The sequence below is a fragment of the Musca vetustissima genome, unplaced genomic scaffold (assembly GCF_032173495.1).
Source record: "Musca vetustissima isolate MV318-11 ecotype Yass unplaced genomic scaffold, APGP_CSIRO_Mvet_v1 utg6314, whole genome shotgun sequence".
In the NCBI taxonomy this organism is placed as follows: domain Eukaryota; kingdom Metazoa; phylum Arthropoda; class Insecta; order Diptera; family Muscidae; genus Musca; species Musca vetustissima.
The window spans coordinates 54,249-70,207 of record NW_026877741.1 but is presented as its reverse complement, the minus strand read 5'-3'; the positions used below and the strand labels follow the sequence as shown (position 1 = coordinate 70,207).

Below are 15,959 nucleotides of genomic sequence, written 5' to 3'. Positions count from 1 at the left end.
AAAACATAGATGGGAACCCTTTAACCTCAGTAAACAAGACGCCAACACGAGGAGCACTTCAAGTAAAACTGAGACACCAATTATCGGTAGAAGACCCAACAACCAATTGACAGGAGACAACCCATTACTACCAAGGAAGATTGTGTGGAAAATTGACCGAAGGAGTAGTAAGACACTAGTTGACGGAGGAGAACCAAAAAAAGTGTCACAAACCCATTCCTCCGCCCAAAAATGGCCCAAGAATTATGTTCCTCTCTACACTGTAATGTCTGCCTGATGTTACAAGCCCACGAAGAAGTCGAGACACACAATGACGCGAATCCTCAAAAATACACACAACTTTTAAACTGTTCCGGTTGTCAAATGGTTCGCTATTGTAATCGAAAACATCAAACCTTAGATTGGGCCATACATCGAGAATTTTGTCAAGCCATACAGGCGATAAAGAAAACTCTGAATATTTCACACCCCTTAAGGGTGTCAGGAACGAATCCCAAATCCAAAGATGATATGGAAAAAACCATCATACAATTAAAATATTTGCTAAGAAATGCTTTGGAGAGACCTCTACAATATCATGAGGAGGAATTAACCTCATTTCCCATATATTGTCCAATATGTTTCAGTTTCAAAAATCTGAAAATTTTATGTCCATCTTGTCAAAATCAAGTCTATTGTTCGGAGGGACATTTGCACCAGCATAAAGAGGAACATTCCAAGGTGTGTGGTTCACTAAAACTATACTATACACCCTATAAAACAATTATCGGAAAGGAGTTACAATTGGAGATAAAACAGAAAGTGGAGAATTTTCAAAAATCAGATCTTTTTGCTGTGTTTGAAAAATCATTTCAATGTAAATTGCCTCGGGATCCCACAAAATCTCTACAAGACTATCAGTTATTTTCCTATGCTGCAGATTTTAGTTGCATAGCCTCACTGTGTTATACCTTGTCTCACTTGGATATGTCCTCATATGCTGATACGAGCCTACATATATTTATTATTGGATCGTCGTTTGAGCCGGTGCTATGGTTTCGCGAAATCCATTTGAAATTCTTTTTCCGGCAATTTGAGGAAATTACAAATTTGGAGTTACATTTCATAGGACCGGAAACGATGCAGGTGCAGGATAATATTCTACAATTTGAATATTTGGTAGGTATTCCGAACAACAACAAACGAACGAGATAATTAAGAACCCCCTCTTCCTTCTTATTATTTAAAGGGCAAACAAAGAAATGCCAAATATCATTGCTTTAAGGGTCTGTTCCAGGATTACTGTCGTCTGTGCAAAGTTCAACCCATCATATTGGCTGTCTTCAATTGTGGTTTCTCGGAATTCTCAAGACGTTATAATAATCTACCACAATTTGAAACCCCCATGGCAGAATCTGTCAAATATAAAAAGGATACCTGGTCAGATGCAATTGCAGAAATGTTACACTATGATTGCCCTATAATGTTTACCTCATTCACCCGACAGGAATCACAATTTGATTATGCCATCTTAGATTCCATTGTGAAAATTCAACAAATGAAAATTGATTTGGAACGGGTATTTAAGGTGGCGAAAAATCCCTATCGTGATTTACGTCCCCTGAGACAATGGTATACTGGCGATGAGGAATCAATATATTATCGTAATGGTTATATACAAGTTGTTAAGATGAATAAGGGTTCATAAATGAGGAAGGAGGGTGGAGCTGGCTGGCTTAGCTGATATGGAAATGAATTTTATTTTAGTTTTTTTGTTTAACAGCTGAAGAAGTTTTGTTATGTTTTCTTTTTGTACCTGTATTAATAAGTTAAAAAAAATCTGAAACAAATATATGTACACTCAATAATTTTCGTGTGCTAGATAACCTATCGGTCCAGGTTTTGGTGTAGCCCCCTTATAAAAGTACCCCCAATGTTCGGTATTTTGGATACGTATTTCACCCAAATAGGCTGTAATTTGGTATAATGGGTTCTCATTGTATAATGTGCGTACCCGTACTAAAATTGACCAAAGTTTCAGGGTAGCCCCCATTTAACGGTCCGCCCAAAATTTGGTTTTGTAAGGATTTTGGACTCGTTTTTCAACCGAATTGGCTGTAATTTGGTATTTTGGGTTCTCAATGTGTAACACATCTCCGTACCAAAAATTATTAATATTGACCCCAGTTTCAGGATAGCCCCCATATAAGGGTACCCCACAAAATTCGGTATATTGGTGATTTTGGAAACGTTTTTTTGGAAATTTGTATTAAATAGTACCAAATGCGGGTTTGGGTGAATCGATTAAGCAGAAATTTAGATAAAGCACTGATCCTGAAATTTGGAGTTAGGATCATTGTTGGGGTGTAAGATTGGGCTATGGAGAAAGTATTGGAAATTCGTACTAATGTGTACTAAATTGTACCAAATTTGGATTTGGGTGAACCGATGGAGCTGAAATCTTGAAATTTGATAGTAGGATCACTGTTGGCGTATAGGATTGGGCTTTGCAGGAAGTCTTGGAAATTCGTACTAATGTGTATTAAATTTGGTATAAATTAAATTTTGGATGAACCAATACAGCTGGAATCCTGAAATTTGAAGTTAAAGTTACTGTTGGGATGTAGGATTAGGCTATGTAAAATATGAAATTTGGAAATAAGGTTACAGTTGGAGTGTAAGATTAGAGTATGGATGCAGTTTTACAAATATATATGTATGGGTACTAAATTGTACTAAATTTGGTACAATTTGAATTTTGGGGTGAACTGATGAGCTGGGATCCTGAAATTTGGAGTTAAGATCTTTGTTTGGATGCAGTATTGAGCTATGTGAAAACTTTGTAAATTCGTACAAATGTGTACTAAATGGTAACAAATTTGGATTCGGGTGAACCGATAGAGCTTGAATCTTGAAATTTAATATTAGGATCACTGTTGGAGTGTAGGATTGGGCTTTGTTGATAGTTCTGGAAATGCGTACTAATGTGTACAAAATTTTGTACAATTTAAATTTTGAGTGAACCAATTCAGCTGTAATCTTGAAATTTGGAGATAATGTTACAGTTGGGGTGTTGGATTGGGATGTGTGGAAAGGTTTGGAAATTTGTACTAATGTGTACAAAATGGTACCAAATAACGATTTGAGTGAACCGATATATCTAGAAGCTTGAAATTTGAAGTTAGGGTCACTGTTGTTGTGGGGTGTAGTATTGGGCTAATACTATATATCTACTAATGTGTTCTAAATTTGGTAAAATTTGGATTAAAAGCTAACCGATAGAGTTGGAATCCTGAAATTGAGTAATGAGATTTCCATTGAATTGTATGATGTAGGTAGTAATGGAAATTTGTACTTATGTGTAATAAATGGTACTAAATTTGAAACAAATTGGATTTAGGTGAATCAATAGAATCCTGAAATTTGGAATTAAGATGTGTATGTGTGATTGTTAAAGTAGGTAGTAATGGCAATTTATATTAATGTTTTCTAAGTGGTACTTAGTTTGGATTTGGGTGAACCCCAATATTTGAAATTTGGGAAATTTTACAAGTGTACAAAGAGTAAAAATTTACACCAAATTTTGTATAGAGCTCGATTTCTTTTGCGGTCAGAACTGGTGTGTAGGACGAACATAGTATCGTTTTCACCTATTTTTTTTGCCATAGTCTCTATAAAGGGTTCCGATCATTCTTTAAAAAATCCACGCCTTGTGTGAATGCTTGAAAAATATTCTTTAAACCAGTGAGCGGAGCAGAATAGTCGGACGGGGCCGACCATATGATACCCTACACAACCTCCACGAAAATCTAACTTTCTGCGGTACTACATTCTGAACTTTGGCAATATTTCGCGATATTCGCATACTCTTGATCAACTGGAGGTCAACAAATATTACTAAAATTCAGTACAGCCCTTCTAATTACATGTTCAGATCCGTGGGTTGTGTCGTTATGTTCGGCTTTCAACTGTGGCCTATAGATCGACTCGAAAAAAAGTAGTTTTCGGTCCACTTCATCCCAATATAATTATCACCGATAATTATAGGCGTTCTTCTTGGCCGTACCAGGATCCTCATAGAAAATTTCAAAGCGATCAGTGCTATATTTCCGCCCTCTAGTGTGGTAATGAGTTACTAAATAATATATGAATACGTAAGCACCTGTAAATATTTAAGTGTATCTCCCACATCCGAGTAAATACAATAATATAATTGGTATCAATTTAAAGGTCAACCACTCCTTTTGGACATACTATCAACTTCTTGGGTCTATGCCTTTAGGGGGACCCGATGCCCTTTTCCATGTAAAAAATCGCGATGTTTGGGCCATAATTGCGGTATCTGGAGCGACAAGAAGATTAGACAAAAATAAAGTTTTTGGTCCATTTCATCCCCTAAATATTAACCGATCTTTACCAAAAACAATAGGGGTCTTCATTGGCCAGAACCCATCCTACATGCAAAATTTCGTGACGATTGGTCCATAACTGTAGCCTCTATCGTGTTTACAAATTATAATGGACAGGCGGGCGGACGAACGGAGATCGACTCAGTTAGTCGAGATATGATGATCGGTATACTTAAAGGTGGGTCTAAGACCAATATTTCGCGGCGTTACAAACTCTTGGGTCTGCACAACGATATAATACCCTGACAACATAGTTGTGTAGGGTATAAAAATTAAACCAATTATTTTTTTCGATTAAAGTTTTTTTTTTATTCCATAAATATATATAATTTGTTTTTGTTTATAATAAATATAAGTTTTATAATAATAATATATAGTTTGTGTATATATCGCCTCCATTTTATTTTATTTTTTTTCTGTTTTGATTGATTGACTGAAAATTTTTAACATCAATTAAAAATAAGTACGCAATTATTAATAACATTTATTATATATGTGGATTTGCGCGCTATAACATTTCAAAACAATATACACATTCACATACATATAAATATAGGCATCTGTTCTCTGTTCGAAGCTCCTTGGAGGCTATAGAAATTATGACTAAAACAATGGACAAAATTAAAAAAACGACAAAAAATAATAATAATTTTAATAATAATAAATTTAATAAAAATAAATTTAATAATAATAAAATTTTTAATAATTTTATTAATAATAATAAATTAAAACATTTGTGAATTAACATGAAAATAATGAATGAATTCAGTCTATAGAGGAAAGAGACAGTTTTTTTTAGGTTAGGTTAAGAAGTACTCCTTTAACAAAATCTAATGGAAATATGCCCATGAACCACTTCCTTGCATAATTCCTTTGAGGCCGAATATTTTTTATTATTCCATCTCCAATAATTTTCTTCATCAAGGTGTCCAATTTTTTCCTCTCCAAATTTCCTTCAGCCTCAAGAGGCCTTTTTCACAATTATTTTTATTTTTCCTAACACATGACCTGATCGGGGACCATGCTTGCCTATAGAGTAATTGATCTCTTGAGTTTCAGGCACCTTTCTTAACCTTTCGTAAATTTGTTTTATAGCATTTGTGGCATGCATTTTCATGGTTTCTGTTTTGTCTTAAGGCAGTGAAGTTGCGCCCTATGGAATATAATTAAATTTCTAATACATTTTTTATATAAATTAACTTATTAACTAAAAAATCTGAATACAATGTTAAGGACTAAATGGTAAAGCACTCTTGTGTGTAGGTGAAAAAAGAAATCAACAACATTTTCGCTTAAATTCTATTCGATTTGTGCCCTGTCTTTTTAATGCAAATTACAAAATACATTATTACAAAGCTCTTTTCATTACATCTTTGGTTTGCCCCTTTTCTCTTTCCATTCATTTTCGTGGTATAGGAGAAAAAGGAGAAGAATAAAAAACCGTTAAATAATTCCTAAAACAAAATTGTACTTTGTTTGTGTGTGTGTGTGTATGAATGCACCTTAAAGTTGCCTTTATCCATAAATAAAAAAGCTTTTCCATTTTCCTTTCTTTTTCAAGCCCCTTAATCCCTCAAGGCCTTACGCCTTTCCCAGGCCACCTGCATAGACCAAATACTCAAGGGCCGCATGTAGCCAATCGAACGATAACGTTTTTCACCATAAAATGCCTCAGGAGTTTCAAAATTCATGCCACACTTCTCGGAAATTGTCTCATAAAGCCCTCCGGCAGTTTTGAAACCCTCCTCGAACATACCCTCCTGGATCATGGTGGCAGCCAGGGCAAATGTAACCCCAGGCCACACCTCTTCTGCTTGTATGCTGCTGGTATCCACATGGCCAGGTTTTTCGCTGTCCGGATTGGCAATGAAACCATTAGCAGCACCAATATTGCCATTATGGAAACCCATGACATTGTTTTTGTAGATTTCCTTCAACGCGGAGCGGACATTTTCTTTGGGATAGATCTGCAAAAATCCACAAACGATCAACACACGATTAGTTCGAAATTCGAATATTTTAAATTCAAACCTTACTTCATAATCAAAACCACATGTCTTCAAATACCAATGGCCACACAGCTGATCTGCCATAATGGTATCCTTGTGGCTTGCACAGGTATCAAAACGATAATAGCTGCCATTCCATAACTTCTCATCCAAGGACTTTTTACCCTTTTCCAAAATATCTTGATAACGTATACAGTCATTGGGTTGATCCAAAATTGTGGCCATTACCGACATGCTTTGCAGGGCAGCCAACCACAAACCCGAACAATAAGCACTACAAGGAAGAAAAAACACAACTTAGAAATAAATCAGAAAATAGAAAGTTTTTTATCTCTTACCTTGGCCCCTCCATAACCCACGAATCATAGGTTTGATCGGGCATTTTGGTATTCTCAATTAGACCATCATTATCCCTATCATATTCAATTGTCCTTTCCATAATGGCCTTGCATGAGGGATACATGGCCTTAAGATAGGTCATGGCATCCATCAAATATACCCTGCCATTGGTTTCATTTATATACATAGAAGCGGATTTGCGATTTTCTGAAATCAAAAACAAATACATTTTTATTTGCTAATTATGTAGTAGATTTTGCCTCACCCTTCTTCTCCTCCACGGAATTTTTCCTCTTATTATCCTGCGTATACATTTCATACAAACTATCCTTATCGATAAATTCAATCGAACTAAATTTACTTGCATTATCCGCCTGAGCCTGAGCCAACTCATTCAAGACATAATAATCTCGATAGACTTGTAACACGAATTTCGTATTCAAATCTTTCCAATCATTAACATCATGTATATTATAACAATTGATCAGGGTAAATGGTTCCTCATCCGGGTCACCCAAATCATGGGGTACACAATTTTTCACTTTACGTGGCATTATTTTGCCATCGTACAGCATTTTACGGGTATCTGTAAGATTCGCCGCAATGGCATCCTTGAAATCATATTGGAGGCTCACCTGAAAGGGAAAGATTTTGAGGTTAGTTTTATTTTTTGGGAAATATTTTTTTCATAGCTTACCTGTAGATTAGGCCATAGATGGGCAATGGCCGGAGAAGCATAAAAGTGGACATCATAGGTGTTATACATGCGATATTCATGACCTTCCAGATAGCCAAAGCGACCATAGGCAATTCTGAAATGGATGAAATTCGATTCAAAATTATCGATAACAATATTAATCAAAAATTATGAAAAAACTTACCTTGGATCATTATATTCCAATTCCTGACCCAATGAGGAATCACACAGCAGCCACAGGGTACCGCCATCCGATATATAATAAAGCTGATTAAATATGGCGCTCTTATACCAATCTGGAAGTCCTCTACAAAATGAAATAGATTTTTTTATTAATTCCAAAAATCATTCCCTTAAATAACTTCGCAAGCTTACTCATCATTCAAGATGGGCCTTTGCCAATTATCGATAAGCTTTTCCCAATTGCCGTAATTTTTCAAAGCATATTCACAAATTTTCGGGCCACTCTCCCCATTGGCACTGAAATATTTCGTATAGTAACGGGTGTGGGCCTTAAGCTTTTTGGGGAAGTGTATGGTTGGCATATCCCAGGCCAATGAAAATTCTAAATCGTGGTTGGATTTGGGTTTCAAGGCCACTCGGGCACATATGGCCACACCCAAATCGTTGGCTAGGGGGTGGAATGGAAAGCATTTTTTTATGAGAAGGATTGGATTGAGGTATTGAAAAATTATGACTTACATTTCAAAGTTTCATCCGCAGCCGCATCATTCAATTGCCCCTGCTCCTTTAACTGCTGCCACAAATGTTCTCCACTACCGCAAGGATCAAATTTCGTGCAACGCGTAATGTTGATCTCGGGCAATACACGACATGCCAAATTATAGGAGCAGGGCATTTCAGCTATAACCTGATTAATGGTAACACCCTTGGCATTACCCTCCGAAAATAGCGTGGAGGTGGCATTACCCTCAGCATCCTGTTTCTTATTGCCCGTGCCATTTTTAAAGGTAAATGCAATGGAGACGGTCCTTTCCTCCTCCCCGACATTCTCCACGGACCATATAAACACGGCACAGGGTAAACTGGATTCTTTGTAATCATGTGGTATAACCGGAGATATTTGACGACATACCAAACGTATGCCATACTTCGAGAGATCATATTCGGTCCAGGAGCGGGGATACAAACCTGTGTAGTAGCACTGGGATTCATCTAAATTTGATTGCCAGCTGCCTAGAGGCTGTTTGGGACGATTCGAACTGCAATATTTGAAATTACAGGGATTTTTGAGATTATTACGACTACGATCAAAATTCGGAATTTGATTATTTTTTTTTTTTGAAAATTTATTGAAAAAGCAATAACAAAGAGTTGATCCAAAAACAAACCCAAAAATCAGGTGAATTCAAGAAGCCACAGTGTATCCGAATTTGTTGTTGTAAAATCATAGAATTTTCAAACCAATTTTATGAAATTACAACAAAATGTGTGCGAGTGCATCAAAAGTGTATTGTTGTTGTAGTTTGGTGATGATTTAAAAGAAAAGGGAAAGAAAAAAGAATTCAAGAAAAAATAAAATTTTTAATTAAAAAATCTCTTCAACGAATCATAGGTTGCCAAGACAATGAAGGAGATCCTCCATTAGACCTGCAACCATAATTGTTAGTTTATTATTTTTTTTTAGTCTAGACACCAACCATTTAGCCATCAAATGTGTGTTTTGTAGTTCGAAGATTAGTAACTGAGAGAGGTGGGGATATTTTATTTGTTTCTGCGATTAACAGCTTTTCGGCAGGGCAAGAGGGCCTAGTTAGCTTAGCTTGTTAATTCCACGACTTTATTAGATTGATGATGACTTTGTTAAGGAGTTAGGGGTGGATAGCGTGATGGGTATTTTGATATATTCATTCATGTTGACATTTCCGTATATATTTATTACATTAGACATGCAAAGTTTGGATAACTTTTTAGGAGATTTAGAAATTGAGATTTTTAATTTTTTCCTTGGCAACCAGAAAAAAAATATTTTTTGTTAAGAAAAAAAAAAAAAATAAAACTCAGGAGTCTGAGGCATTTTTTTATAGAAAACATAATCCTCAGTGGTCCTGAGGAATTTTTGTCTATAAAAAAATTATCCTCAGGCGTCCTGAGGAATTTTTTCTATAGAATAATAATCCACAGGAGTCCTGACGAATTTTTTTTTAATAGATAAATAATCCTCAGGGGTCCTGAGGAATTTTTTCTATAGATAAATAATCCTGAGGAATCTCAGGTCCCCTGAGGATGAGGTATTATTTTTTCTTTAGAAAAAATCATCCTCAGGGGACTTGAGGTATTATTTTTTTTAATAGAAAAAAGTCATCCTCAGGTGACCTGAGGTATTATTTTTTCTATAGAAAAAAGTCATCCTCAGGTGACCTGAGGTATTATTTTTTCTATAGAAAAAAGTCATCCTCAGGGGACCTGAGGAATTTTTTTCTATAGAAAAAAGTCATCCTCGGGGGACCTGAGCATTTTTTTCTATAGAAAAAAGTCAACCTCAGGGGACCTGAGGAATTTTTTTTCTATAGAAAAAAGGCATCCTCAGGGTACCTGAGGAATTTTTTTCTGTAGAAAAAAGTCATCCTCAAGGGATTTTTTTCCATAGAAAAAAGTCATCCTCAGGGGACCTGATGAATTTTTTTATAGAAAAAAAATATCCTCAGGAGTCCTGAAGATTTTTTTCTATAGAAAAAAGTCATCCTCAGGGGACCTGAGGAATTATTTTCTATAGTAAAATGTCTTCCTCGGGGGACCTGAGGAAAAAATCCTCAGGGGTTTGATGGAGTTTTTTTACTGAGATAATTTTTGGTATGTAGAAAAAGTGTTTCCTGACCTACCTTCAAAACTGGCGTATTGTGTCATCACATTCGAGAATAGCATGAACATATTTTGACATAATAATTTATATACATATATATGTACATATGTAAAAAATGTGAAGAATTTGTACAAAAAACCGACTTTATATTTGAATAGATTACATCATATTTTTTGTGTTAGTTTTTTTTATTCGGGAGGGACTTACATTTCGGTACGCAAAAACATTTACAAATCAGAAAATTATGAACTCAAAGGAAACGAAAAAAAAAATGAGGAACAAAAAATTATTACAAAAGGAATTCACAAAAGAAAAAAGCACAACAGAACTATGTAGATGTTTGCGGATGGAGGTGGCGGGGCTTTGGGAAACAATCGAGCCATTTTCAAGCGACATGCATATCTCCCTCACTCCCTCGAGGGGATATGAATGTGAAAGGCTTGTTCCTAACAACGGACAAATTTACATTCAAATCAAATTACATCGAATGAAAGGCAACGCGGCATGGCATAAATGCCATGCGGAATAGGTAGTGGTCTGAGAGGATATGATGACCTATAAATAAACTATGAATAGCTAGCAACGAAAAACAAAACATAAACAGGACTAAATGAATGACATAGAATGTAGAGAAGTTTACCAGGATGAGGAGGAGGAGGGGAACGAGGTGGTTTAGGGGTGAGAGGTCACAACAAAGGACATTTGACATAATAAAGCACTCAACAGCAGCATTTCTAGTTTACAAAATGCAATTGCACGCACACATATAAACACATTATACACACACATAGCAACAAGTGTCAAAACGCCATAACAAACATAACAACAATTTTGTGACATACAAGGATTTTTTATATTCAAAACATACCTCTTTGACAGCAAACTCTGATAAATCGTTTCACCCTTCACATCCTTGATGGTCACAATAAATTGATTAGCCTGCACGGTATTGTATTCATACATGCCCGGACGCATTTGAAAGCGACAAAATTCTCCGGCATAACCTCGACCAATGGTACCGCCACCAATACCACCCAACGGTACGCCGTACATTTGTTTGCTATGCTCCGTGTAGTAGTAGTCCATGTAGCAGCGCCGGCCCTCACGTGACACTTTCCAATAATAGGCGGCATATCTGAAAGTAGAGGATGATGGGTGGTATTAAAATGAAGCTTGTTGTAGTTGTTACGATTGAATCAAAGGAGATTAAAAGTCAGGGGAAATGTGATTAACGTCAATTAAATATGTGAAAGGAATTGGGACATTTTGGGAACAAAATTAAAATTTTTCCATAGAAAACATTGTTACCGAATTTTGTTTTCATAGAAAAAGGAGTCACCGATTTTTCGATAGAGAGAAAAATTGTTACCTATTTTTTTATATATAGAGAAAAAATTGTTTACTAATCTTTTTCTGTAGAGAAAAAATTGTCAACGATTTTTTTCTATAGCAAAAAAAAATATCAATAAATTGCCAAAAAAAATGTCAACGAACATTTTTGTATAGCGATACAAATTGTCAACAATTTTTTTTTTTCAATAGAAAGAAATTGTCACCGAAATTTTTTCTATAGAAAACGAATTGAATTGACTGTCAACGAATTTTTTTCTATAGAAACATTTTTCTCTACAGTTAAAAATTCGTTGACAATTTCATTTCTAAAAAATTATTAAAAATTTTTTTCTATAGAAAAAAATTAGTTGACAATTATTTTCCTGTAGAGAAATTATTACCGAAAAAAAAGGTTACTACTTTTTCTATGGAGAAAAAATGTTGAACCGAATGTTTTCTATAACGAGAAAATAGTTATCGATAAAATTTCTTCAAAAAACAAATGTTAAATAATTATATATAGAGAGAACTTAACAATAAATTAGAGATATTCAAGCTTTGAGGGACTTATCGATAAATAGTCTGTATATAGAGACTACTAGCTATCAATACCTTTTCTATAACGATTACTCTTTATCTGTAATTTTTATAAAATAAAAGTTATCTAAAATAGTATATGAAATTAATTTATTATCGACAAAAAAGAAATTATCGATAACTTTTCCAGATATAAATTTTCTTATCGATAACAATATTTAGTAAATGTTGTTTTTTGTATAGGTCTAGCTATCGATTAGTGAAAAAATTAAAATTTGAAAATTTTTCGGAAGGGAAAATTCATTATCGATAACATTTTTTAAAATGTTATCGATGCTTTTTCTATAGCGAAAATATATTATCGATAAGTTTTCTAATTAAAAACTTCTTATCGATAAATTGTCTATACATTAAGGAATAAAAAGTAATTGTTATCGATAACATTTCTTTTAAAAAATTAAGATATCGAATAATTAGGAAAAGAAAAATGTCGTCAATAACTTTATTTTAGCAAAAATATATTATCCATACTTTTCCTATATAATAAATTGTTATCGATAAATTCGATAAATTGTATATGCCTACATTTAGCCTATATATATTTAAAAAAGTGGTTATCGATTATCAATTTTATAGAAAAAGTAAATACCGGCATCTGGTCGTTGTGAAAAATTATAATCGATAAATTCTATAGAAAAAAAGTTGTTATCGATAACTTTTCTTTCATAAAATTAAGATATTTAGTATTTAGGAAAATAAAAAAATCTTATCGATTTTATCGATAAATTGTCTATATATAGCAGTTGTTATCGACTATTTTTATATTTAGAAAAATCGTTAATGATTCTATAGAAAAAATTTCATACCGACATCTTGTTGTTGCGAAAAATAATCGATAAATTGTACAGAAAAAAAGAAAATTAAGATATCAGTAAGCAAATAAAAACAATCGATACAATTCTCTATAGGAAAAAAATTCTTACCGGTTACTCTTGTGGCTGGGGGCATTTATTGTCGATAAATTTTCTGTAGAAACTAATTGTTATCGATAACTATTTTATAGAGAAAGGTCGTTATCGATAACATTTCTAGAGACAAAAGTTGTTATTGACTACTTTTCTATATGGAACGTTATAGATAATTTTCTATTGTAAGAAGTTGTTACCGATTCACTTTCTATGGAAAATAGTTGTTATCGATAACTTTTCCAAAGGAAACATTTTTTACCCTACCATTTCTAATGTTGTTGACATCTTGCGGGTGGAATAAATTTTCTGCATGAAATTGTAGTTATCGATAACATTAACTGTAGATAAATATAGTTGTTGATATTTTTTCAAGAGAAAATTTTTTTTCAATAACTTTTCTATAGACAAAAGTTGTTTTCGATTTCTTTTCTATAATACAAAGTCTTCATCGACAACTCTTAAAAAAATGTATTATCGATAACACTCCTATAGACAAAAGGTGTTAGCGATTACTTTTCTATAATATAAAGTCGTTATATTGTTATCGGTACCCCTTTTTCTCGTTATCGACATTTACATTTACTATCGAAAAATATTTTCATAGAAAATATATTGATAATAAACGTTTCAATAAAAAGGATATTGATAATAAACGTTTTAATAAAAAACTGTAGTTATCGATAATTTTTCAAAAGAAAAATATCTGTTAACTACAAGATTTTAATAGACAAATTGGAATTGATTGATTTTCTTATAGATAGACGTTGTTGTTGGCAAGTTTTCTCCAGAGAAAAATAATTACTAATCATTTTTCTTAAGTGAAAAATGTTTATCGAAAATTGTTCTTTAGAAAAAATTGTCATCGCCTATTTTTATTAAGAAAAAGTTGTTATTGTCAGACTTTCCATAGAGAAATTTTTTTATCAAAATGTTAAATAAATTTTCCAGAGGGAAAATGTGTTATTGATAAATTATATATGTTATCGATAACTTTGTTATCGAGTAAAATGGGTTTCGATTACATTTATAGAAATGTTCCTTTATAGAATACTTTTCCACAGTTAAAATGCAATATTGACAATTAATGAATAAATGTTATTATCGATAACTATTCGAAAAGAAAAATGAATTATCGATTAATTTTCGGTCATTAAATTTCATTGTCATTCTCTGAATGCCTCATTACCACACTAAATATACAAATGTTCTGTTATTAATAGTGGATTTGGTGTGATGTTGGGGGGGATTTTTACTACATCCCCCATACCTCCTTCCAAATCATGCCGCCATAGCCCTTAGTTTTCATTTTAATGACAGCCATCAGCATGGCAATGATGATGATGTCACCATTACAAAAATTGTTTATTTTCCAGCAAAAAAAGGGGAAAAGAAAATAAAATAGAAAACAAATTGTTTAAAAGCCGTTTATTTCTTACTTCCCACATTTGATTCGTAAATAAGCCATGATTTTTCTTTTTGCGATATTTTTTCTAACCCTTCTCTTGGTTACTATCTTTTTTCTTCTTCCTTTGTAGGCAGCATTGATGTTGGTCATGATAATGGACGACTGTTGGCTGAATGGTGGTGGGCTCTTTATCATGACTTTCCTCTTCAACGTCAAAGGTCAATGATGCTACAAAGTCAAGACCAATAATGGATGGTGGTGGTGCATCAGAATCATCCTCATCATCATTATAGACAACGACGATAGACATTTATGGTTCAGATGAAGACGACAAATATGATGATGATGATGATGGGAATGAAAGATACAAAAGAATAGCAAATTATGTCCATAATAATATGAGTGGACTTTAGGATACAACAACATTGAAGGTAGGTAATTACGTCATTTATTTTTTTTTTCGAATTAGTTGTTATCCTTAGGGTCCTTATCGGCATAAGGGTTCATGTGTGTGTTTCGCTAAGGTTGTATTTTGGGGGAAATTCATGAAGCCACTCCAAAGCATTGTGGGAATTTTAAAGGACTTCTTAATAAAAAATTAAGTGCTAATGAGGTATCGGACTTTGGTTCCGAATGTTGGGACCCAGGTACCTATTTTCATCAATTTAATATGAAACCTAGAATATTCAACTCACATTCTTTATACAAAAAATTCATTGCTCATGTTGTGTGAGGTCATTTCCTGGTTTCACATTCCTGCCTTCCATACTTCCTTCCTTGTCAGTCTCCCACCACTTCTCCCCTCCCATAATAAGCCGTGTCATATTTTTTTTTGAAAAGTCCATTAGCAGCTATTTATTTATATTTCTATTTCTATGGCTATGACTTTGATTTTTGTTTGTCGACACATACCTTCACACACTCCCATACATATGTCGTTTATATGAAATCCTTGCTGAAGGACTTTCCCATTTGGGGAATTTGTGTTAGTTTCACAGGCGTTGGCTCTGAAGGTATGTGGAATACACGTAAAAATAAGAAAAAACCCAGTATTTTTATGTCATGCGTTTTTTTTAATAGAAACGGCATTTGTGTTCGTTCGTTTGAAAATCTATTTGTTTTAGGTGTGTCCTATGGGCGTTTGCCTGACCTGCTCGCTATTGCATGAGGTAATACGTTTGGAGCTTAGCATTCAATTCTAAAGATATTTTAAACATGGGATGGGGTGAGAATCGCAGTGAATCACCCTATAAATATTATTTAGAGGTTTGAAATAATTTAATAAAAGTTTTATTTTTGAAAAATATTAATTAGATGCCTGTATTTTTAAAAATGTTTTTTTCGATTTAAAGAAATCCACGCCTCTTTGTAGTACCCCAAAAATTGTTTAAAGAAATCCACGCCTCTTTGTAGTACCTCAAAAATTGTTTAAAGAAATCCACGCCTCTTTGTAGTACCCC

General features: G+C 33.8%; 2 protein-coding genes across 2 annotated transcripts in view; one reads left to right on the top strand and one right to left on the bottom strand.

The window, feature by feature from the left end:
- The first annotated feature begins 231 nt into the window (after positions 1-231).
- On the top strand, positions 232-1,687 carry LOC133322423 (uncharacterized). Its single transcript, XM_061531420.1, has 2 exons — positions 232-1,158; positions 1,229-1,687. Exons 1-2 carry the CDS (start codon positions 232-234, stop codon positions 1,685-1,687), a joined length of 1,386 nt encoding a protein of 461 aa, XP_061387404.1.
- Positions 1,688-5,932: 4,245 nt separating this feature from the next.
- LOC133322429 (non-lysosomal glucosylceramidase) overlaps positions 5,933-15,959 on the bottom strand; it is a 29,380-nt gene continuing 19,353 nt past the window's right edge. Inside the window, exons 2-10 of the mRNA XM_061531425.1 lie at positions 11,126-11,392; positions 8,136-8,698; positions 7,809-8,064; positions 7,618-7,740; positions 7,434-7,548; positions 7,002-7,371; positions 6,736-6,943; positions 6,425-6,671; positions 5,933-6,355 (exon numbers count right to left, since the gene is read on the bottom strand). Coding sequence (XP_061387409.1) covers positions 5,954-6,355; positions 6,425-6,671; positions 6,736-6,943; positions 7,002-7,371; positions 7,434-7,548; positions 7,618-7,740; positions 7,809-8,064; positions 8,136-8,698; positions 11,126-11,392 — 2,551 coding nt within the window. The 3' untranslated portion in view covers positions 5,933-5,953. The remainder of the gene's footprint in view (positions 6,356-6,424; positions 6,672-6,735; positions 6,944-7,001; positions 7,372-7,433; positions 7,549-7,617; positions 7,741-7,808; positions 8,065-8,135; positions 8,699-11,125; positions 11,393-15,959) is intronic.

What these genes read in the sequence shown, in the direction of transcription:
- LOC133322423 (XM_061531420.1), top strand. Translation starts at nt 232, where the DNA reads ATGGCCCAAGAATTATGTTCCTCTCTACACTGTAATGTCTGCCTGATG. An exon ending in TTCTACAATTTGAATATTTG is followed by an intron (nt 1,159 to 1,228) that starts GTAGGTATTCCG and finishes TATTATTTAAAG; the next exon opens with GGCAAACAAAGAAATGCCAA.